This window comes from Leptidea sinapis, chromosome 5 (assembly GCF_905404315.1).
Source record: "Leptidea sinapis chromosome 5, ilLepSina1.1, whole genome shotgun sequence".
Taxonomy (NCBI): domain Eukaryota; kingdom Metazoa; phylum Arthropoda; class Insecta; order Lepidoptera; family Pieridae; genus Leptidea; species Leptidea sinapis.
In genome coordinates, this window is record NC_066269.1 from 8,291,052 (window position 1) to 8,314,756 (window position 23,705).

The window sequence follows — 23,705 nt, forward strand, 5'->3', positions numbered from 1 at the left end:
CCATATTTATTATATTTAACAGTTGCACTAAACGCCTTTGGTACATTTATACTGTCTTATTCATAAACGCAGTGTAAAGTTACCTCAAGTTTAAAATTACTTCTCCCTGTCATGTGATTCAGATTTATCAACGAAACGGCCCTCGAACGGTTGGCTCAGTTGGAAGAGCGCTCGCACAGAATGCGAGAGGTCGCGGGTTGGAGTCGCGCATCGTTCATAAATTTTGTTTTAAAATTTTATTTGTTTAACAAAGTTAAGATAGAGAAAAAACGTTTTAAACTTGGAATAACTTTACTTCGCGTTTATTAATAACACAGACAGAGTTTAAGGTCAAGTCATCTAAGATACTTCAATCCAAGGACACGTTTTTTGTTTTCCCATAAAAAACCAACTGTTCAGCTGTTTTGGCGCAAAACCCGGCGCGACCACTTGAGACGTTATAGTCACTTGCATTTACATTAGCCGAGGTATCATTATGCGGTTTATGTTACGAGTTGCTAGATAAACAACAAAACAAAAAATTTCAGAAAATAATGGAATAATTAATTCTTATAAAATCCCAACGCAACAGGATGCAAAGCTGAACGACAAACTTACAAAACAACATGGCGACCAGCTGGAAGACAAGTCGTTGACGATATGCAGCGGTACAGACTACATAAACATCAACTACCAACACGTGGTCTGTCCAGACGCCAACACAGCCAAGGTAACGAGATCAGACAGAGATCTTAATAAATGAGTAAAGCATTTGTTAAGTACTACTGCAATACTCGCCGGGAGAGATTTGAAGATGTGCTTGACCTGAATCATGCGGTTGATTTTCAGTATACTTAATGCGGATAAAACTCAATTAATGCTTTATCTGCAGTTCGGTACCATGAAATAAAGGTATTTTGTTTCTTATGACTTGGTTACCATTTAAACATATAGCCGGTGACGCTTCATATTATCTTACTGTAGACCATTCTCTGTTTCATCATGCAACCATACGAGCGTTGCCCGGCCTTAAAAGTGTAGACGCCCACCAAATGATTAGAGCTGATACCTATTGGGGTACCAGACCGGAGATGTAAGGAATACTCATAATGTGGCCCGACCTACGTCTCCTAGAGCACTAGAATACGGGTTGCATTGCATCTTACCTTAGTACCTTATTAATGACTCCCAGTTTCTTCCCTAAAATCGAAATGGAATTTTAGGATTTTTGGGGACATTTATTATATATAAATAAAAGTAAACTATATTAATAAATAAAAGTAAACTTGCCAAACTGGGAGAAACCGATGGCAATAGACGTCCCAAGGCTTTGACAAAATTTATTCTAAGGAGTAAAAATTTCTTTTATAAAAGTCCAAATAAAATTCTAACTAGGTCAGTGTAAGTTTGCGACTCCAAAAGCCAGTAGTTCCTGAACAGTCATATATTCCCACCGGAATTCATACAACCTGAGATATTTTCAATTTCACGGTAGTAAGGTGAAGATACAGCGTCACCCGAACAAATGGTAATAGAATACGATTGAACCGTAAAGACTGCGAATCCATCCAATCTGTAAATAAGTCTGCTTTTATTGTTACTTTACAAGCAAAAGATCGTGTTTACATGCTCGAACGCAGGCATGCGATTTCAACGATTTTTCCTTTACTGGCATAGAAGGACAAACGAGCTGCATGGTCAGTGATCACTACATCCCATGCTCCTCTGCAGAATCAAAGGTAGCATAAAACCATTGCTGAAAAAACCACCAATGGATACGGATACTTTTGTGGGAAAACTATGTCCTTAAAAGGACGTTTTGCCCTAAACTTAAAACTTAACGCAATAAGGGTAGGTTTTCTATGCAACAAGTATTGCATGAATACGCAGGTTCTCATAAAAAGTTGGTCACTTCTATTTGCTGAAATTGGTATGCAAATTTATTACCTAGTTCTTCCTAAAATTTCAAATTGAAATTAATTATAATTGCAAATTGGTGCGCCGCGCCTCTCAGAACTTTGGCACACCCCGCTTAGTAACTGTAATCGCCAAGTGTAACATCTGTTAAGATTCTGCTCGCCTGGTGGCTACACTTTGTATATCAGTGGGATACTAAATGGCTTAGTTTTAATATAGATGTAAGGTTATGGTAATTATCAGGTGGAAAGAACCCGGGGTGTAATTAGCTCAGAAAGTTTTGTCAAATAGTATTCGAGGTAGTTTAAACAAATAGATGAATCCAATGCTAAAAGAAGAAAAGTGGAAGAATTCTTAACAAATAAAAGTTCCTGAGCAATCACATTTTTTGATACATAACTGGTTGTATAGATGAAACGAACGTTTTTATGTTCAATTAGTATCAATCTATATATTGTTAGAGGATTTTGTAAGATCAGTCCAACATCTACCATAGAAAATGTTGGATTGGTGATCATTTAGTTGCTATTCCCCCGGGTTCTTCAGAGCCCCGTATGACAGCAGGCTAACATAATACAATTCTCACAAGGTCTGGTTGGATGGCTTAAGAAAAATCACGCATAACGTGAAGGCAAATAACGTGTGTCCCATGACATGCCTTAAGAAGCAGTAAGTTACTTGTAACAGATCCTCAAGCTTTGCTTTCAAGATATTGAGCTTCCGATAAGGCAATGCAATCATAGAGGCGAATTATGTAGCACATTATGTGTTAGTATGGATCCATACTTACCTAATCATAGAATTATACATTGCACTTTATTTTTTCACTTTTGACTGTGGTGATTAATTCAATTCAAATATTTTAATCAAAATAGGAATGTAGACCGTTAATTCATCGCCAAATAGATATGCTTCAGACCTGAGAATAACGGGCGCAAATAATTCAACTGGCCTCGTTTCTGAACATCGGATATTTAGATGCTAACAGCCAATGAATTGTGATTCAGTATAGAAATCGTTTGGCAAAAATGAATAAAGCTATTTAATATTAAAACAAGATAAAATATACAGCACAGAATCCATAGATACTTCGAACGCGACAATCCGATTGATATTCATTGAACGCATTTTAAATATTTAAATAAAACATTTTACGCAATGTGTTATTCATGTGAATAGTGATATGTTCGGCCATTTGTACTAACTGATTGCATTGCCTTAGATTTGCTGCATGAATTGAAGACCTTTCTTATTGTACAACTTTATTATATTATCTGGCTTCCTGTTTTGGATACGGTTAAAATTTATAGTGGTTTTAACTTTTAAGCGCGACGAGCCTCGTAAAATTAGAAAATTTTAATATTGGTCATCCGCGATATAATATTTTGATCCATAGACCATGGTCACTACAGAACTTCAAGATGATTATGGAACCGCCTCTGAACTATAATATATATAAAACTACTCTGCGTATCTTTAGATAGCGTGGAAATGATACCTAGAAAAAGATATAAACCAGGAAAAGCAGCGACCAGATCGTCGGTCCATCTCGTAGGGGCTTACCAACACTGCGTCTTCCGGTACGTGGTCGCCATTCGCGGACTTTACTGCACCAACAGCCATCTGTCCGTCGAACTATGTGTCCTACCCACTGCCACTTCAGTTCCGCCATCATTTGGGCTATGTCGGTAGCTTTGCTTCTCCTATGGATCTCCTCATTTCTGATTCGGATATTATCAGTTTGAAATTTGAATATTCTAAGGTTTCCGAACTAACGGTGATCCCATTTCTAAAACCTCACTGTCTTTCGTTACAGTGGACTGTATTTAAAAACAGCAATACTTAGATAGCTAAACCTTTCCAAAGAGTATACATTATTATTGCCGCTGTAATAACAATTTTTAAATCAAAATTACGAATTCCAATTAGCCGCCATGTTAGTAATATAAATAATCCACGTGTAAGGGGCCATTCATAAATTTTATCACAAGAATTTCATGTATTTTTGACCCCTCCCCGTCCGTTCGTCATGGTTTGTGGTGCCTTACCCACTTTTTTCATTTTAGATTCCACTTCACCTTCAACATTGTCACTACTTCTCATACCTTTCCATAGTATTGTGATAACTTCTTCTGGTATATTTTTTTTATCAGCAGAAGCTGCACAGTATGCTTCATATAACTTATGGTAAATATTACCAAAATCACTTTTTTAGTTCATTTTAAAAGTGTGTCCATTTGATTTAATTTATGATTTGAAAAAAATGTTATATCACAAAATTTGGGACCCAACAGTGGGATCCCTTTTTTATTATTAGTGATCCATAGATTAGTTTATAAACAATGTACCATAGATTAGTTCAAAAACTATGGCTATTCCCTCCCATGTTCGACCAGAAAAGCTTTGGTGCATGTTAATAAATCAACTGGATTCAAATAATAGCAAATGTAGTGGTTAACTTATTTTGCTGTGCCACTGGAGATTTTAACCTATCTTGAACAAAAACTTACAATCAAATATTAGTAATAACAGTTCCGACACGTTATGGTATTGCTGAATTTGTAATTAACTGCATGTTAACTTAAATAAATACTTATAGATAATTTTCAGATGCTACATTAAAATATTGCATTCTGATTTTTAGGTAAATTAGAAAACCTTTCTGTTCTCTTTTTCTTTATCCTCGCCCTATCCAATTTTAGTGGTCGGCTCTCCTAATCAGTCTTCGCCAGGAAGTTCTGTCCTGGGTCGTCTGGCTGGATCTATTTGGGCTTTTTGTAGATCTTTGTCTATAACTGATTGCCATGTTAATCGGGGTCTTCCGCGTCCTTTTGATCCGGTGTTAATATCAAGCACTCTCCTGGTCATATGGTCTTTTGGACGCCTCATGACATGCCCGTTTAAATCTATCTATCTCAATATAGTCTCCAACAGCTGCTCTGGCCTGACTCTAATATTAAGGCCAATCCCAGAAAAGCTGTTGGTTGTAAAACCTCTTATATTCCTCCTATTTATTTATTCTTACTAGATACACACTGTTTTCATCGAAATATTTAAAGTTTTATTGTTCTAGTATTTTCTTAGATGTCTTCGACCCTTGTATAATATTAATAAGGTAAATGTAAATTCAGATAGTGTATGCTCACGGAGCGTTGTTTAAAATTCAAATTTATTGTAAACTATACGGAGTGTTTTTATCTATTCTCATACTTTGTCAAAGTGATTGAAAGACTTTAGGAATACATCTATTGAAGCTTTTAAAATAATAGAATCATTTCGAATACTTGATTTTGCAGCAGAACACAATTCGGTCGCTGTTCGAGTTGATATGAACGGAATAGGTGAATAATATTATCGAAAGATATTATCTTAAGAATTATTCTTTAACTGTAAAATTTGCAAGGGTTCTTTTAAGTATTTGCATGCATGCATGATAGCTTTTGCTTTACTCAAGGTTTGGAAGGAGGGTCTTCGCGCCATCACACACAATAACAAAATAAACAACGTCTGCCCGAGAACCAACCTTATGAAACAGTACGTAGATACAAGTTTTTTTTACCATTTGTTTGAAATTAGAATGCCCCCTAGTTGCTAGACGTATCTCTCCTCTTATTACACTAAGATAAATAGTCATATAATCAAAATAAATAGGTATTTTAGTAACAATGCTCACAAATATATCTACTATAGTATCATTACATGTAGTAATAACCATAGAGTTGCAAAATACTAGCGTATAAACAAACATATCGTGCGAGAGAGAAGAACATGTCAATCAGAGATGCAGCAAACTAGAAATGGTAAGCGAGTCTATTGTAACCGATTTTGATTCACAAGTCGTTAACAGTCAACCACACTTGGCACCAAATTGGTTACGCAATTTCGGGTTGTCAGATTGTTTATACCCTAGAAAATTCTTAATCTATGGTAATAACTATCATTGCGGGGAAGTGTATCAAGAATACTTTTTATTTTTTACTGGTGGGAGGCTCTTTGCACAGGATACCGGCTAGATTATGGGTACCACATCGGCGCCTATTTCTGCCGTGAAGCAGTAATGTGTAAACATTACTGTGTTTTGGTCTGACGCGCCGTGGCTAGTAAAATTACTGGGTAAATGAGACTTAACACCTTATGTCTTAATGTGAGGAGCGCAATTGTAGTGCCCCTCAGAACTTTTAGGTTTTTCAAGAATCCTGAGCGGCACAGTATTGTAATGGGCAAGGCGTATCAATAACCATCAGCTGAACGTATTGATCAAATCGTCCCTTATTTTCATAAAAAAAAATAACTGGCAGCATTTCCGCGTTGGATAGCTAGGTTCACCCGTTGGCCGAAATAGCTGCCAGCGCTTGGTTTCCAGTAGCTCTTTTGAGACTTGTAGGTGATGACATTCACACAAATAAAATTTGAAAAAAAAAGACGTGTGGCACTCGGGGACTGCCGCGGTAAAGCTATTGCATACCATTTTTTATCAACTTATGCAATTATAATTATTTATTTATTTTATTTAGGCAGTATTTCTTTTCCTTTGTTTTTTTTTCTTTGATATTAATTCAAGTTACACTTCTGAGTGTCGTGACCGATAAAAAAACATTTTTTTTTTTCATTTATTAAATAAGTCAGAAGTAAGTATTGTTCAAAATATTCTTATTATCTTACAATACATGTAGGTTATTCAGGAATATTTATCATTGAAACTATAGGTTTATGGTAACTGAAATAAGGAACATAAGTTTCAGACTTGAAATCTCCTGAATATCTGGAAAATACCGCGTCAATGGTGGTCCCATATTTTGTTGTTGATTCTTGTGAATCATTATTCATTTTCAAATTCAATATTTTCGAAATAAAAGTTGTCAACCGCTCTTTTTATCAGCGAAGTTAATGTTAAAATCGCCAGCCAAACTAAGTGGAAATTTATTACCATTTGAACCAAGTATTTTCGACCCTTCTTCTGTGTACTCCAGTAAAGTGCGATGAATAAAATGCTCTACCTCGTCCAAATTTGAATTCGGAGAAATGTAAATAATATTAAAAATAAAAAAAACGTGATACAAAAAAATAAATAATATAAAAAAAATCAAGACGTACCCCAGGCTCGAACCTGGGACTTCCTGCACAAAAAGCATACGTGATAACCGCTGTTCCACGGCAACTGTAATGATCATGGCGAAATATCTATATACGTGTAGTAAGTGTGGTGTTAGGTTATTTTCGTTACGGAATTTCTGGATTCGGTCTCCACGCTCAAGGCTCGCGATAGAAGCTATGCAATAGCTTTAAAAAGACATACACACGGGTCGTCATTCCACCGGGGTTATTGGTGGGACACAAATCTAAAAATTAAATTGAAATTCTAAGATTTACTACTCACCTATGAGTTCTGAACGGGTACGGCGGGAGGTGGGACAAGTGTCAGTTGGTACGCTAGCGCGCGGCTACTAGATTACTTACAGTATGTTGCGAAATCATAACATAACATAAGCACACACACGCACACACACTCAAACACGCGGACACACACGCACACACACGAATACACACGCAAAAACACGCGCTCATTCGCACATACACGCGCACACGCGCACAAACACGCACACACACGCTAAAACACGCACGCACACACGCACACATACGCAAACACACCGCACACACACAAACACACGCGCAGACGCACAAACACACGCGCACACACGCACACACACGCAAAGACACGGACACACAGGCGCCCACATGCACACACATGGACACACTCGCAGACCGATAATAATAAAAATTAAAAAAACGTGATAAACAAATAAAGAATATAAAAAAATTACAAGACGTACCCCAGGCTCGAACCAGGGACCTCCTGCACAAAAGAGATACGTGATAACCGCTGTTCCACGGCAACTGTAATGATTATGGCGAAACAACAACAATACATGTAGTAAGTGAGGTGTTAGGTTACTTTCGTTACGGAATTTCTGGATTCGGTCTCCACGCTCAAGGCCCGCGATAGAAGCTATGCAATAGCTTAACAAAAATTTTTGAACGATGCCGGACTCGAACCCACGACCTCCGGCGTTCCGTGCCGGTGCTCTAACCAACTGAGCTAACCGTTCGAGTGACGTATCGTCATAAAATCTTGTATGCTTTGTTCAACTCTCAGGTTGTGGCTTCATCTACAGGATCTACTTTACAGTTGATAACCTGCTCAACCCCAATATTTGCATATTAGGAAATTGACTTGAGATGTCGCTCTTGTAAATCTAAACAATTTGTTATGTTTTTAAAGTGTTTGTAAAGATAACCCTCACTTCTAGGATTAATACAAAAATAAAATTTGAAAAACAAAAGTTATGAACGATGCGGGACTCGAACCCACGACCACCGGCGTTCCGTGCCGGTGCTCTAACCAACTGAGCTAACATAACTACATGAAGCCACAACCTGAGAGTTGAATAAAGCATACAAGATTTTATGACGATACGTCGCTCGAACGGTTAGCTCAGTTGGTTAGAGCACCGGCACGGAACGCCGGAGGTCGTGGGTTCGAGTCCCGCATCGTTCATACAATTTTGTTTTTCAAATTTTATTTGTGTATTAATCCTAGAAGTGAGGGTTATCACTTTAAAAACAACATATTGTTTGGATGACATTTGCTGTCTTAGGCTTTCGAAGTAGCTTGAATATGAGCAGGATCTAGTGTCATCGCAGGTCGCTTCCCACACCAGCGTCCGTCGTAGTGCACAAAGGGCCAGGGTCGTTGCCATCACGAATATAAATATATACTTTAAGGAAGGTGTACGCGCTTTTTTTTGAAGGTACCCATGTTGTATCGTCCCGGAAACACCGCACAAGGAAGCTCATTCCACAGCTTTGTAGTACGTGGAAGAAAGCTCCTTGAAAACCGCACTGTGGAGGACCACCACACATCGAGATGGTGGGTATGATATCCTAACTTGTGGCGTGTCGTGCGAAGGTGGAATTCGGCGGCAGGAATCAGGTTGAACAGCTCTTCGGAACACTCCCCGTGATAAATGCGGTAGAAGAAACACAATGAAGCGACGTCTCAACGCAACGCCAAGTGATCTAGCCGTTCACAGAGCACTCGGTCCCCAACAATTCGAGCTGCTCTGCGTTGCACTCGGTCAAATGGATCGAGCTGATACTGGGGTGACTGGTGATATCAGAGATGACAACAATACTCCATGTGTGGCCGGAGCTGCGCTTTGTAGAGCGCTAGAATGCGGGCCGGCTTGAAGTATTGCCGTGCTCTATTGATGACGCCCAGCTTCTTGCCAATTTGGCTTTGCCCTCCAGATGGCCACGGAATTGGCAATCGCTCGAGATTTCGAGACCCAGTATTCCGATACTAGGCGAGGGTTTAAGGGAAGTGTTGTCGAAGAGCGGTGATACGGCAAATGGGGATTTTTAGTGGTAAAAGCGCAAACTTGAGTCTTCTGGGGGTTGAATTGGACAAGGTTCAATTTACCCCATTCCGCGACCTTCTCGAGAGAGGACTCGATAGAAGACACAAGTTTCTCCCGGCACTGGTCGACGTTTTCCCGAGAGAGACTTGCATGGCCCGTGTATACGGCATCACCAGTGCTGTCGTCTGCATAGCAATGTATGTTGGAGGTGTCCAACATATCATTTGATATGCAGAAGAAACAGCGTGGGAGATAGCACACAGCCTTATGTTAAGGCAAAGAAAATGAGCCATACAGCCAAACACAATAAAAAGTTCAGAGATAGAATTTGTTATTTTATAATATTTACTTTAATTTATTTGCCTCATGTTTTTTAAGACATAAAAGATATTAAAATTTAAATTAAAACACGGTAGGTTATTTAATTAATTAAATGTATATATAATTATACATATTACAAAATTAATGTAATAGTAGGCTATATAGGACTGGAACCCAAGCCTAATATCAATGTCGTAAGATTAAAAAAAAAATTTTACAGAAATAAAAAAAAATCTACTAGAACGATGTACCTCAGACTAAAAACCTTAAAAAATATAATATAATAACTAAAATATATTATTAAAAGGAGTCCCTTTAGGCAAAGTTCCGAAGATACTGGCAGCGTTCCCCCTTTGAATTGCTTCACTAATTCTTTGTCCGAGGTAGCTGCCAGCTCTTCAGTTTCCTGTGATGTCGACTAACCTTTTTGCTATTTCCTTAAAAAGCCTTATAGTGCTAGGTGTGCCAACGGTTTCGATACCGAATGGGACAAAATCATATTCGGAGCCTAGACCCCTGTTTTTGCACGCTTTAGCTTTTTCAGCCGCTTCATAATCCGCACCAGCTCTGTTGTTGGTTCCATGTAGATGGAATGAACAGGTTACATCCCATACCAGCACTCGTCCCATCTTCCATGAAATCAAACTCATAAAATAGATGTAATATCATGAGAAACAAATGATCTGATGACTTCAATGATGTCGAATGATGATGACGTCGTGACGTCGAAGAGCATCTACCAGGACGCCATATCGCCAATGATTTATTTTGATAAAGGCATTTATTTTCTGAAAAATTGATTCCTTTAGAATTCTTTTTGATGTCATTTCTAATATAGTAGATACTACTACCGCTTCGGAAACAAATGGCGCTCTGAGAGAGAAGAAGCGGCGCAAGAAACTCTCCCAGCAATCTTTTTTTTGCGCTCCGTTTAATAAAATATACAATATTGTAGTGTTATTGCTATTGCTATAAAATAATCATTATATAGTCCCAGGCTGTCCGCTCACTTAGATATTAAGCTGTGGAGTGGTAGGATTTACGACAGAGACATTTTGAATTACACATTTAAATTTATTTATAGATAATACCTGAACAGTGGCTGGTACACTATTATAAAAGTGTATACATTTACCCTTAAAGCTATTTCTAGTGTTATAATAATGAAAATCACCATTAAGAGAAAAAAGTAAATTAATTTAACTTGATAAATTCACCTCATCACCAGACCTCGGGCTTAGGCTAAATCTACATGTTCCATGATAAAATGACTTCAAAGCGCTGACAAAACATCTTTGATAATATTACACATCCATGCCAAAACCTGGCCTGAACCCGTAATTCCTAAAATAGAAAATTTAATAGGCAAAAGTTCCACGGTTTACAACCACAAGTTGTTTGAATACCGTAACTCACTGTATTCATCATAATTTGTAATACCTTGTCCGAACCCCAACCGTTCGACCTAATTCATTTCACAAAGAAAACATTACGAAAACAAGCAATAATAGAATTATATTTCATTTCGTTTTAACAAAGGATGTTTAAGGTTCGTTTTCGTAACACACCATAAGCCCCGGAGGTGTTTTGTTAAGCGAAATTACTGGGAAACAAAACTATTTCAATATTATTTAATAATATTATGTGGCAAAATTTTATTGCTATTTATAATTACAAAACTGTTTCGTAATAAATGACTAAAAAAATTAAGATAAATATAGTATACTAGCTGACCCGACTGATGTTCTGTAAATGTTATATATAAAATTCTCGTGTCACAATGTTCGTTCCCGTTCTCCTCCGAAACTAAAAAAAGCAAAAGAACATTTGGTGAGCATATTGAGTAGGTCTGAGAATCGGCCAACATCTATTTTTCATCCCCCTTAATGTTAAGGGTGGTCCACGCCAATTTTTTTTTAATTTTGATTATGAGTCAACAATAAAAAATACATAACAACTTCAAATGTTCACCCATCTACGATCAACAGTTACTTTTGTATCGCGATTTTAATATCGGCAATACAATGTTTGCTTGGTCAGCTAGTAATAAATAAAATACCGTTTTTACCGAGTTGTTATAACGAAATTGTTTCACAGCAGCTAACCGTCAAACCCTGCGTCAATAAATTCTCTAAAATAAATATTGGAAATAAAAATAACTATGGGTCCCAAATCAAAATAAAAACTTCCTATCTATCTATCTCTCAGGTTGGACTAAACTGCACTCCATGAAGTAATCCTCATTAAAATTCGATAATTAGTTTAGGAGTTCACTGGGAACAAACATCGGGACACTGGATTTATATATATTAAGATAGTAATATAGATCATTGTTGAAAGGATTTAGCATTGTTTAGAAGAAGAAAAATTGTCTAAAAAAGTAAGATTTACTTTTCTATGTTATTTTGCTTAAAACTAAAAACTTATTTCCATTATTTTAAGAATAAGTGCCTATATAAGTATATTCTATAACTTAATTTTTTCTTTTTATCATTCGATTTAATTCGGAAACATAACCTTTGGTATTGAATACCATCCCACTATTAGTATGTACAATCTATACTAATTCATACTAATATGCCTAATATTTTTTCATTCTTAGAGTTGTCAGAGACATCATAATACAACTTAAACTATTGCTTAAAGTATCTTATCTAATATATAAAATTCTCGTGTCACGGTGTTAAACTTTGAACTCCTCCGAAACGGCATGACCGATTCTCATGAAATTTTGAGTGCATATTGGGTAGGTCTGAGAATCGGACAACATCTATTTTTCATCCCCCTAAATGTTAAGGGTTTACGAAGTTTTTAATTTTTCTGACTTTTTTTTTAAATTTAAAAAATAAAACAAAATACATACAACATCAAATTTTTACCGATCTACGATCAACTGCTACTTATGTATCGCGATTTTAATATCGGCAATACAACGTTTACTGGGCCAGCTAGTAATATATATATAAGTATAACTTAAATATATATTTGCTAACTGAATTAAAATATAGGAACTAACTCCATTATTACAATACATTAATATGTACATCCATTTGTCATTACAATATGTTTGCCTACTCATTGCATGTGTGTGTGTGTCTGTATGTGTGTCGCCTATATCTTATATGTTTTTGTTTTATTAATTAGCTTGATTAATTTATAAATTTATTTACTTACTTGCTTTAAGTAAAATGTAAGTTTGGGTATCGAGTCATAATTTCAGGACATGATAAAAGGAAACGAATTTAATTACGCATTCCAATCGCAACTATTACTTTTTCAAACAAAATTTTTCACCCCCCTTAATGTTAAGGGTGGTCCACGCCATTTTTTTTTTTAATTTTGATTATGAGTCAACAATAAAAAATACATAACAACTTCAAATGTTCACCCATCTACGATCAACAGTTACTTTTGTATCGCGATTTTAATATCGGCAATACAATGTTTGCTTGGTCAGCTAGTAATAAATAAAATACCGTTTTTACCGAGTTGTTATAACGAAATTGTTTCACAGCAGCTAACCGTCAAACCCTGCGTCAATAAATTCTCTAAAATAAATATTGGAAATAAAAATAACTATGGGTCCCAAATCAAAATAAAAACTTCCTATCTATCTATCTCTCAGGTTGGACTAAACTGCACTCCATGAAGTAATCCTCATTAAAATTCGATAATTAGTTTAGGAGTTCACTGGGAACAAACATCGGGACACTGGATTTAAATATATTAAGATAGTAATATAGATCATTGTTGAAAGGATTTAGCATTGTTTAGAAGAAGAAAAATTGTCTAAAAAAGTAAGATTTACTTTTCTATGTTATTTTGCTTAAAACTAAAAACTTATTTCCATTATTTTAAGAATAAGTGCCTATATAAGTATATTCTATAACTTAATTTTTTCTTTTTATCATTCGATTTAATTCGGAAACATAACCTTTGGTATTGAATACCATCCCACTATTAGTATGTACAATCTATACTAATTCATACTAATATGCCTAATATTTTTTCATTCTTAGAGTTGTCAGAGACATCATAATACAACTTAAACTATTGCTTAAAGTATCTTATCTAATATATAAAATTCTCGTGTCACGGTGTTAAACTTTGAACTCCTCCGAAACGGCATGACCGATTCTCATGAAATTTTGAGTGCATATTGGGTAGGTCTGAGAATCGGACAACATCTATTTTTCATCCCCCTAAATGTTAAGGGTTTACGAAGTTTTTAATTTTTCTGACTTTTTTTTTAAATTTAAAAAATAAAACAAAATACATACAACATCAAATTTTCACCGATCTACGATCAACTGCTACTTATGTATCGCGATTTTAATATCGGCAATACAACGTTTACTGGGCCAGCTAGTAATATATATATAAGTATAACTTAAATATATATTTGCTAACTGAATTAAAATATAGGAACTAACTCCATTATTACAATACATTAATATGTACATCCATTTGTCATTACAATATGTTTGCCTACTCATTGCATGTGTGTGTGTGTCTGTATGTGTGTCGCCTATATCTTATATGTTTTTGTTTTATTAATTAGCTTGATTAATTTATAAATTTATTTACTTACTTGCTTTAAGTAAAATGTAAGTTTGGGTATCGAGTCATAATTTCAGGACATGATAAAAGGAAACGAATTTAATTACGCATTCCAATCGCAACTATTACTTTTTCAAACAAAATTTTATGAACGATGCGGGACTCGAACCCGTGACTTCACGCGTTCCGTGCGAGCGCTCTTACCAACTGAGCCAACCGTTAGAGTGACGTATCGTTGATAAAATCTTGTATGCTTTGTTCAACTCTCTTTTTTCATCTAATTTATTTTGTTTTCAAATTTTATTTGTGTAATTAATACCATAATTAGTGAGGGTTATCACTTTGAAACATATTAAATTGTTTATTTAAATTAAATAAAACTTTTTAAGTAGTTTAGCTTTCGATTTAAATGACTTATTGAGCAGATAAATTGAAAACAAAAATTTTGCATCGTAAAGTTGCGTAGGAGTTTCATTTAAATAGTTTTACATCATTTCACAATAAACTCAGGTTTATATTTTGGAAATAAAAATATAATTTAAATTAAATATCAATTTGCGAATTTAAATCATTAACATTAGTCGCAACCCTACGACAATGCCAAACAAAATAGCGCTTTATTACAGTTGGATGCGGCTCAGTTTCCTAACAGACCCCAAAGGTAAGGTGCCGGTGAAGGTGGTGGCAAGAACATTCGCGTCAGGCAAGACAGAGAAGCTGGTGTACCAGTGCCTGTCGGATATGGGGCTACCCTCAGGCAAGAACGAAGCGATGGAGAAGGAAGCGTTCACCTTCGACAAGTTTTACGCGCTGTACCACAAAATCTGCCCGAGGAATGATATCGAGGAACTATTTAGGACTGTGTAAGTTTGACTTTGAAATTACATAAATTCTACAATTCCAGATTCCTGCCGCCGAATTTCATCTTCGTACGACATGCCACTAATTAGGATATCATCCCCACCACCTGGATGTGTGGCGATCCTCCGCAGTGCGGTTTTCAAGGAGCTTTCTTCCTCGTACATCAAAGTTGTGGAATTAGCTTCCTTATGCGGTGATTCCGGGACGATACGCCATGGGTACCTTCAAAAAAAGCGCGTACACCTTCCTTAAAGGCCGGCAACGCTCCTGTGATTCCTTTGGTGTTGGAAGTGAATGTGGGTGGACGTGATCACTTAACACCGGACAAATCACTTACCAAAGGACAAACGAGCGTAACCCTACGCTCGTTTGTCCTTCTTCTCCATAAAAAAATTCAAAAATTTGTCATAAGTTTTCCTTAAAAAGAAAACCTTTGCATTTCCTATTGATTCTTACTTGTAGGGTGAGCATAGGAAAATTATAATAATTGTACAATTTAAATTACCAATCGGTAACTAAATTGGAATAAATTATTATAAATTAATTTATATCTTAACTTACGGGCCTACCATGAACTCTTATTGCGATTCAATTGACAACCTAAAATGAACTGCTTTGCTATTTCGTACCACGACGTGATAAGAGCTATCTAATTTAGGTTGAAGTCAAATCAACTGATTAAATCGCAATGATGTCAATTGAATGTCAAAAATGATATCAACTGAATCGCAAACTGATTTAGTTCGTTCATTCATTCGTAACATGAGGTGTTATTTCAACCTAAACTGGATAGCTTATTTGTCAAAGTGACCGATTCGAAAAAAGTTGTTACTTCCTTAGAGAAAAGTGAATCGTGTTGTTAATAACTTTTAAAAAATAGTGAAATAATAGAAAAGAAAATTTTATTGATTAAAGATGAGATGAGAATACTTTATTGGACTTTTTTGTAAAACAAAATACTGAAAATAAATACCAAAAATGAAAATACTAAAGACGAGGCAGTACGGGCCCGGGCTACAGCCTGTTCGTAAGAATGAATTTAAAAAAAATGTTCTCAGTGGTCCTGTCAAATCAAACATCAATGGATGTGCGTTCATAACTCGTTATTTTTACGAAAACACATAAGCAAACATTTAATTTCTAATTCAAAGAACTATATTTATTTATATTACTATTATTTAATAAGTATAAAAAAGGGCTTAATGGTTTATAATTTGACGCAATTGCGCAATTTTAAAATGTATTTTTAGTATTTTCTACGCTAAAAAACCGCTTAAGTCATATCATTTTAGGTTTCAAACGCAATTTTATTTCGTTCATTCTTCATAAGCGATCCAAACGCCATTCAGTAAAAGGCACTTCATGGTACGAATTTTAGTGATTCAGTTTAGGTACCTAAACTGAAATGCATCGGATTCGCATCGCTTATTAAAAGTTGATGGTAGGCCCTCAGATCTTCTATGAAATTTTGCATGAGCGTATTCTTTGCTAACAAAACATTTGGACATTTGGAGCGCTAATTATTAACCTGACTTACGCCAATCTAACATTGTCTAACACTAAATTCTCTAAGATACATATTACGTCAATATTTATTTAAAGATATAGGCCAGTTAACCTCAATATGTGGCATTTTTAATACTCTTCAGAACTCAAGGAAAGTCGGACAAAATCAATCTAGAGCAGTTTGTAAACTTCCTAAATGAGAAACAGCGAGACCCGCGCCTCAACGAAATCCTTTACCCACTGTACGACGACAAGCGTGCCGTGGAAATTATCGATACTTACGAACAGGATGATGAAGCCAAGGCAGCTAGTGAGTATAATATCACATGATTCCTATTTCCTATAGGTATTGACAATATTTTCGGTGTAAGAGCTACAACAGCAAACCAATAGACAAACCTAATAATAATAATAGTAATAATTTATTTTTTGACAAGAAGTACTTATTCTAATGAATGCAATGAACAAAGTTTATTATGTACATAAAAGATTTACCAGCCCATCTAGGATAAACCTGTATTTCGGCTTACAGAGCGAATACCCTCGAATCACATAAAATAATTTACTAAAATGGTATATTATTATATATATAATCATATACCTGTATATTAGAATCAAATTTAACATTCGTAACAACCGAATCTCAATCGAATGCTAAAGCATATTCCATTTAGAATTTCGCACCGAGGTAGAGTTTTAGCAATTAAACTAAAATACCAAAACAACGCATTTAAGTGTTACAGTCACAAGAAACTAAGAATTAAAACCTCAGCCTAACGCCTATTTCTGCCATGAAGCAGTAATGTGTAAACATTACTGTGTTTCGGTCTGAAGGGCGCCGTAGCTAGTGAAATTACTGAGCAAATGAGACGTAACATCTTATGTCTCAAGGTGATAAGCGCCGTTATAGTGCCGCTCAGAATTTTTGGGTGTTTTAAATTTTTCTGAGCGGCACTACATTGTTATGGGCAGGGCGTATCAATTACCATCAGCTGGACGTCCTGCTCGCCACGTCCCTTATTTACATATTTAAAAAAAAGAACAATTTTGAAATTGTCAAGTTTGATCCAAAAGTGTTTTAAACTTACTTACCCTTTCAAGAAGATCTTTTTTCTATCTGCATTATGTGCTAGCCATAAAGGGCGTACAAGCACAATACAACTAATAGAACAATAACGTAACTCCGGTCTCACTGATTTTTAGTCTGGGTGGATTGTTAGGGTTGGTACATACAAAAACATTGATTAACGGCTGTTTTCAATAACCTATCTATCCTTAGTTTAACTTACCAGAGGTAGAAAAATCTATCCTTTTACTCTTACTTACATTCCAATAACCTATCGACATAAAGCATTGGACTATAACTATATGGACATAACTTTGGATAGATAAAATCTTGTGACAGCAATTTATCCGTAACTAGAGATACGTTATTGAAAACGGTCGTAAACGGACAGCCGTAGCGGTGCAGCTAGCGACCAGTCTCAGCGGTGCGTACGGTGTGGTACTCAATAGTTTTATAAAATGCTTAGCGGCTTTCTATATCGTGTGTGGGCGCTCTAGTATGAAATTAAAATAATATTGAAAACAAAAATTGCACCGAAAATCGATTGTTATCTTTAGAAATTTGTGGTTATTTTATCTCTATTTCTCAATTCCTGACTGCTAACAGGTCTGGCACCTATGCTTATTTCCAGAATGTCTCACAAAAGACGGTTTGATCCGCTACCTGATGTCAGACGAGAACGCGCCTGTGTTCCTGGACAGGCTGGATTTCTACATGGAGATGGACCAGCCCTTGGCTCACTACTACATCAACTCCTCCCATAACACCTACCTGTCCGGTAGACAGTTCGGAGGCAAGAGCTCCGTGGAAATGTACCGGCAGGTGCTTCTCGCGGGGTGTAGGTGAGTCTCATCGAGGAGTGGTGAGGCAACCGCCCATGGACATCCTCAACCAAAGGTGTCAAGAGGAGTCAATTGTACCAGTAAAGTTTAATGTCACTGACATAGTCTGGACGGCTGCGAAACTGAACTTTCCGTTTGCAGAGCAAATAGCTCAAAGGACAGATGGTCTTTGGGGCAGTAAAATTTTCGAATGGCGACCACGTATCACGCAGTGTTTGTATACCCCCCAAAGTTGGTCCGATGATCTCATCAATATCGCCGGGATACGTTGGATGAGAGCAGTGCAGCACCGTTCGTCGTGGAGATCTTTGGGGGAGGCCTTTGTCCAGCAGTGGACGTGATGATGATAATGATGAATCTAGATTTTATATTGCCGTCTGTACTTGATGGCCTTGGCGCTTGTTTTAAACGGTTTTTCTTTATTCCGTCGGAAATTATCAATCAAAAATCCTTACCATACCATGACATGAAAAAATATATTATGCCTTGGAAACATTTAGTGAGATGACCGTCAGTAGGACAAAGGCCGTTGCCTCTCATCTCATTTGCCATGTGCTTCCCTGGGGCAAAGTCCCAGGCCCAAAGGTGTCGTAAGAGGCGACTAAGGGTATTTATCAGAGGGAGAATTCTTTGCAAAGGATGCTGGATAGCTAGAGGTACCACAACGGTGCCTTTTTCTGCCACGAAGCAGTAATGTGTAAGCACTACGGTCGGTACAAGTCGGTCGTAGCTACTGGGCGAATGGGCCTAAGCATCATATCTCTCAAGGTGATGAGCGCAATAAGTGCCGCTCAGAAATTTTGGGTTTTTCAAGAATTACTTATCGCTTACTATACGTATCAATAACCATCAGCTGAACGTCCTGCTCGTCCTGTCTCTTATTGTCATAAAAAAAAAACAAAAAGACGGCTGTTTTAGATTTTACAAAATTGATACTTTCAGATGCGTGGAGCTTGACTGTTGGGACGGTAAAGGTGAAGATGAAGAACCCATCATAACCCACGGCATGGCGATGTGCACCGACATACTGTTCAAGGACGTCATCTACGCGCTCAGGGACACCGCCTTCGTGACGTCAGACTACCCCGTCATCCTGTCCTTTGAGAACCACTGCTGCATCACTCAGCAGTACAAGCTGGCGAAGTACTGCGACGAGATCTTAGGAGATCTACTGCTGAAGGAACCGCTGCCTGAACATCCCGTATGTACAATGAATATGACTTCCTAGATATTTGATTCGGGACAATATTTTCCCTAGAACCTACCAACTGATACGCCCTTCTAATTATCGAAAAGCTTGGATTTTTAAAGGCTTCCGAGGTAATTTCTTATAAAAATAATATAAGTTTTTACAGTGTAGAGTGGTAGTGTGTATAAACACGATAAATAATCCTCAGGCATTCTTTAATTTGAATTCAACCATTTAATTCTTTATGCGGTTTACTTATGAATTTCAACAGTAACATAAAAAATTTTATAGTCACGAATCAATCGCTATCTAAATCTATCTATTCTTCTAATAAATGCCTATCCTTATCATTTACCAGTGGGAGGCTCCTTTGCACCGGAAGCCGGCTAGATTATGGGTACCACAATGGCGGCTATTTCTGCCGTGAAGCAATAATTTGTAAACATTACTGTGTTTCAGTCTGAATGGCGCCGTAGCTAGTGAAATTACTGGGCAAATTAGACTTCACATCTTATGTCTCAAGGTGACGAGCGCAGTTGTAGTGCCGCTCAGACTTTTTGGGATTTTCAATAATACTTAGCAGCACTGCAATGTTATGGGCAGGGCGTATCAATTACCATCACGTCCTGCTCGTCTCATCCCTTATTTTCATAAAAAAAAATCTCTTGATCACGCGATAAATTTATGCTTTAGTAACAACGCAATTTATGCAACCACCACCAACCGTGTACAGTATCCCGAAGTGTATTAGTAATAAATAAATGTACCTAGGCGTCAGCATTAAAACTGTTCGGCAAGAAATAGCCCAAACTAATCCGAAATACCAGGAGAAACTTACAACCCATGTCAACGAGCTAGCCAATTGTTTGAGCGGAAAGGTTGGCCTCAAGTTCATCAGGCTTAAGGGACATGACGTCACAAATCTGAGTAAAAGATTTCAATTATAAATGGAGTTTGATGTTAAGTAATTTTACATCAATTTGAGGAGATATATGCAGCCAAAACGGTTATTGTTTTAAATAACAGATTGCAACGATGCAGAAAAACAAACAAAAAAATTTCGTAACACATTAATTGTTTTGTACGTTTTTTGGGATCACGTTACATATATTGAATATACTAATACAAATGTAATTTGTAACCAAAATTTATGAACGATGCGGGACTCCAACTCCGCGAACTCTCGGGTTCCCTCTGAACGCTCTTACCAAATTAGCCAACCGTACGAGTGTCGCATGGTTCGTAAATCTTGGTACGTCTTAAAATTTGAAAACAAAATTTTATGAACCGTGCGTGACTGGAACCCACGATCTCTAGCGTTCCGTGCGAGTGGTCTTCCAACTGAGCTAACCGGTCGAGTGACGTATTGTCATAAAATCTTGTATGCTTTTTCCAACTCTCAGGTCGTGGGTTTGAGTCCCGTATCGTTCATAAATTTTGTTTCATTTTGTTTTCAAATTTTATTTATGTGAAGTTTTTCCTAGAAGTGAGGGTTATCACTTTAAAAACATAACAAATTGTATAGTACTTCTTGTTCAACTATCAGGTTGTGGCTTCATCTACAGGATCTACTTTACAGTTGATAACCTGCTCAACCCCAATAATTGCATTTTAGGAAATTGACTTAAGATGTCGCTCTTGTAAATCTAAACAATTTGTTATTTTTAAAGTAATATCCCTCACTTCTGGGATTAATTAAACAAATTAAATTTGTAACCAAAATTTATGAACGGGACTCGAACCCGCGATCTCTTGGGTTCCGTCTGATGTAACAATTTCTGATTTGAGTTCTGTTTCCGTTTTGCAGTAATTTTATAGATTACGTATTAATTTTATAATAACTTTCCAGTTGGAGCCTGGCGTTCCCCTGCCGCCCCCCTCTGCGCTCAAACGCAAGATCATGATAAAAAACAAGCGGTTGAAGCCCGACGTGGAGAAACAGGAGTTGGAGCTGTTCCGACAGGGACAGTTCGTGGTGGAGGATGAGGTGAAGGAGGACGCCTCAGCTGTAGCACTGCCAGGAGATAAAAAGGTAATGCTGAACATTATTCTTGTTAATTTTCGTGTGGCTGTTTAGTAAAAGGTCGGATCATTTAATTATGTAACGAGTCAAGTGAAGTGAGCAGCGGGTGTCTGAGCGGTGGCGCTAGTGTAGCGGTGTGAAGTGTGAGGCGAGTCGTGGAGGGGTGAGGAGAGGAGAGTCGAGGGGGTGAGGAAAGGAGAGGGGTGGCGAAGGGTATATAATGCCTTGCTCGGGATTAAATTAATTATTCTGCAGTGTTAAAGTCATTTTAAATAATATCTAGAGTGTATATTTGAAAATTAAAAGTTATAATTGTAAAATCTGTACATTATACATACAGTGGTTTGTGTAGGAATTCTGTTTTAATTTTCGTCTGACTGCTTTACAATTATTATTTTCTGGTGTAAAAAATATTTTTCATCCAAACGTTATACTATCAAATAAACTTTATTCAATTAGGCTTAAACTAAGCGCTTTTCAATCATCACATTAATTTTTGTTTTTTAAATTACTGAATCTACCATAGTATGTTCGGCAAAAGTAGAGCTCGTGAAGAACATACAAAAAATTCAACGGCCACTCTTTTCAATCAATAGAGAATTTTTCAATGGCTGTAATATACATAACAAATTAGTTTGCTAAGTAGTCCAATAGATGAATCGTGTTTAAAATTAAAATAAAATTTCTGAAAACAATATTATCCATTTTTTGCCCCAATTTTATGCCAATGATGAGTTGCTTCTTCGCTATTAATGTTCTTTGATCACCAGCCTGAGGAGATAGTGGTGGAGGCTGCGGCAGCAGGGGACGATGCTCCACCACCGGTTCAGTACACGGGATCTACCACCAATGTGCACCCCTGGCTGTCATCCATGGTCAACTACGCGCAGCCTATAAAGTTCCAGAGCTTCGAGGAGGCTGAGAGTAAGTCTCGTCCCGCGTCTGTGTTTGGGTTGAAGGTCTCCAATAAGGGGTTAAAGCGTGAAATATCAAGAACTACTGTAAAATAACTATTTATTGACGGCTCTAAATAAAAATCACATCTGTGAGCCGCTGTAGGTAGTGCAGAGTCGAAAAAACGGTCTGTCTACTGATATGTCTATGACATTTCTTTTTAAAGTGAAACTTTTATCACATCGTCTCAAACTTTTTCGTCTGAGAGTTGCATGTCGCGTGACGGTCGGGCGGCGCCTATAGTTCGCAGGAGCTAACCGTGTAGTGTATAGACTCATTTGTGCCAGTGCTCCACGCTATTTTGTTTGCTTTTGTCAGTGTTTGAATTAAAAGTATTCAAATTTCATCACTTTTAATCCTTTTCAATCAATATTTTTAACCAAGGCTAAGACACAGAGTTCAATAAAAATATTAGTTGGAGACTTAGTCTACTTTTATTATTTCCCATTATCATTCCAATTTTCCAAGTATAAAATTAAGATTGATAAAGCGATTTTTATACCCTTAATGGAATATTATTCCAAAAAATTTTAGTTATATGTCTATAATGTGAAAAAAAAAGTTTCACTTTTACCGTGGTTTCATAAAATCACACAGCCCTTTTTTTTAATTGTGTTCCGTTTCGTTGCTTATTGTTTTTTTTATGTCATTTATTTCGGGCATATAAAACCCATTACAATAAATTGAATAATATAAAATAAGATGTAACAAGAAAATTATTATGGAATTAGGAATAAAATAACTTAAAACAAAAAAGGCCCCAAACGAGGGTTCATACTACAGATTAAAGAGATTTTACCTGTTCTGTGGTTCGTGCAAAGAGTAATGTACTGATAAAACTATTTCCGGGTAATGTCACGATGCCCCGAAAGCCAGCATTGGAGTATAGTATTATCCGGGTGCTCAGAGCATACACTGAGAATTTTGTTTTCGGATTCGCGAATGCGAGACCAACAAGTCTGCATGGTAGCTATAAAGCAGCATATCTGCATGACGAAATGTACCAGTGAGAGGCTCCTTTGCACAGGATGCCGGCTAGAGTATGGATACCACTACGGATCCTATTTCT

General features: G+C 36.8%; 1 protein-coding gene across 2 annotated transcripts in view; it reads left to right on the forward strand.

The window, feature by feature from the left end:
* Nucleotides 1–23,705, forward strand: part of LOC126964490 (1-phosphatidylinositol 4,5-bisphosphate phosphodiesterase) — a 92,217-nt gene that overhangs the window by 49,345 nt on the left and 19,167 nt on the right. The window contains exons 5-12 of one of the 2 annotated variants that reach the window (XM_050807643.1): nt 572–709; nt 5,351–5,430; nt 14,822–15,058; nt 16,706–16,872; nt 18,260–18,470; nt 19,413–19,671; nt 21,509–21,691; nt 22,453–22,606. In XM_050807643.1, the coding sequence (XP_050663600.1) occupies nt 572–709; nt 5,351–5,430; nt 14,822–15,058; nt 16,706–16,872; nt 18,260–18,470; nt 19,413–19,671; nt 21,509–21,691; nt 22,453–22,606 (1,429 nt within the window). Of the gene's footprint in view, nt 1–571; nt 710–2,485; nt 2,566–5,350; nt 5,431–14,821; nt 15,059–16,705; nt 16,873–18,259; nt 18,471–19,412; nt 19,672–21,508; nt 21,692–22,452; nt 22,607–23,705 lie in introns of both variants that reach the window. The other variant, XM_050807642.1, reaches the window with a different exon arrangement.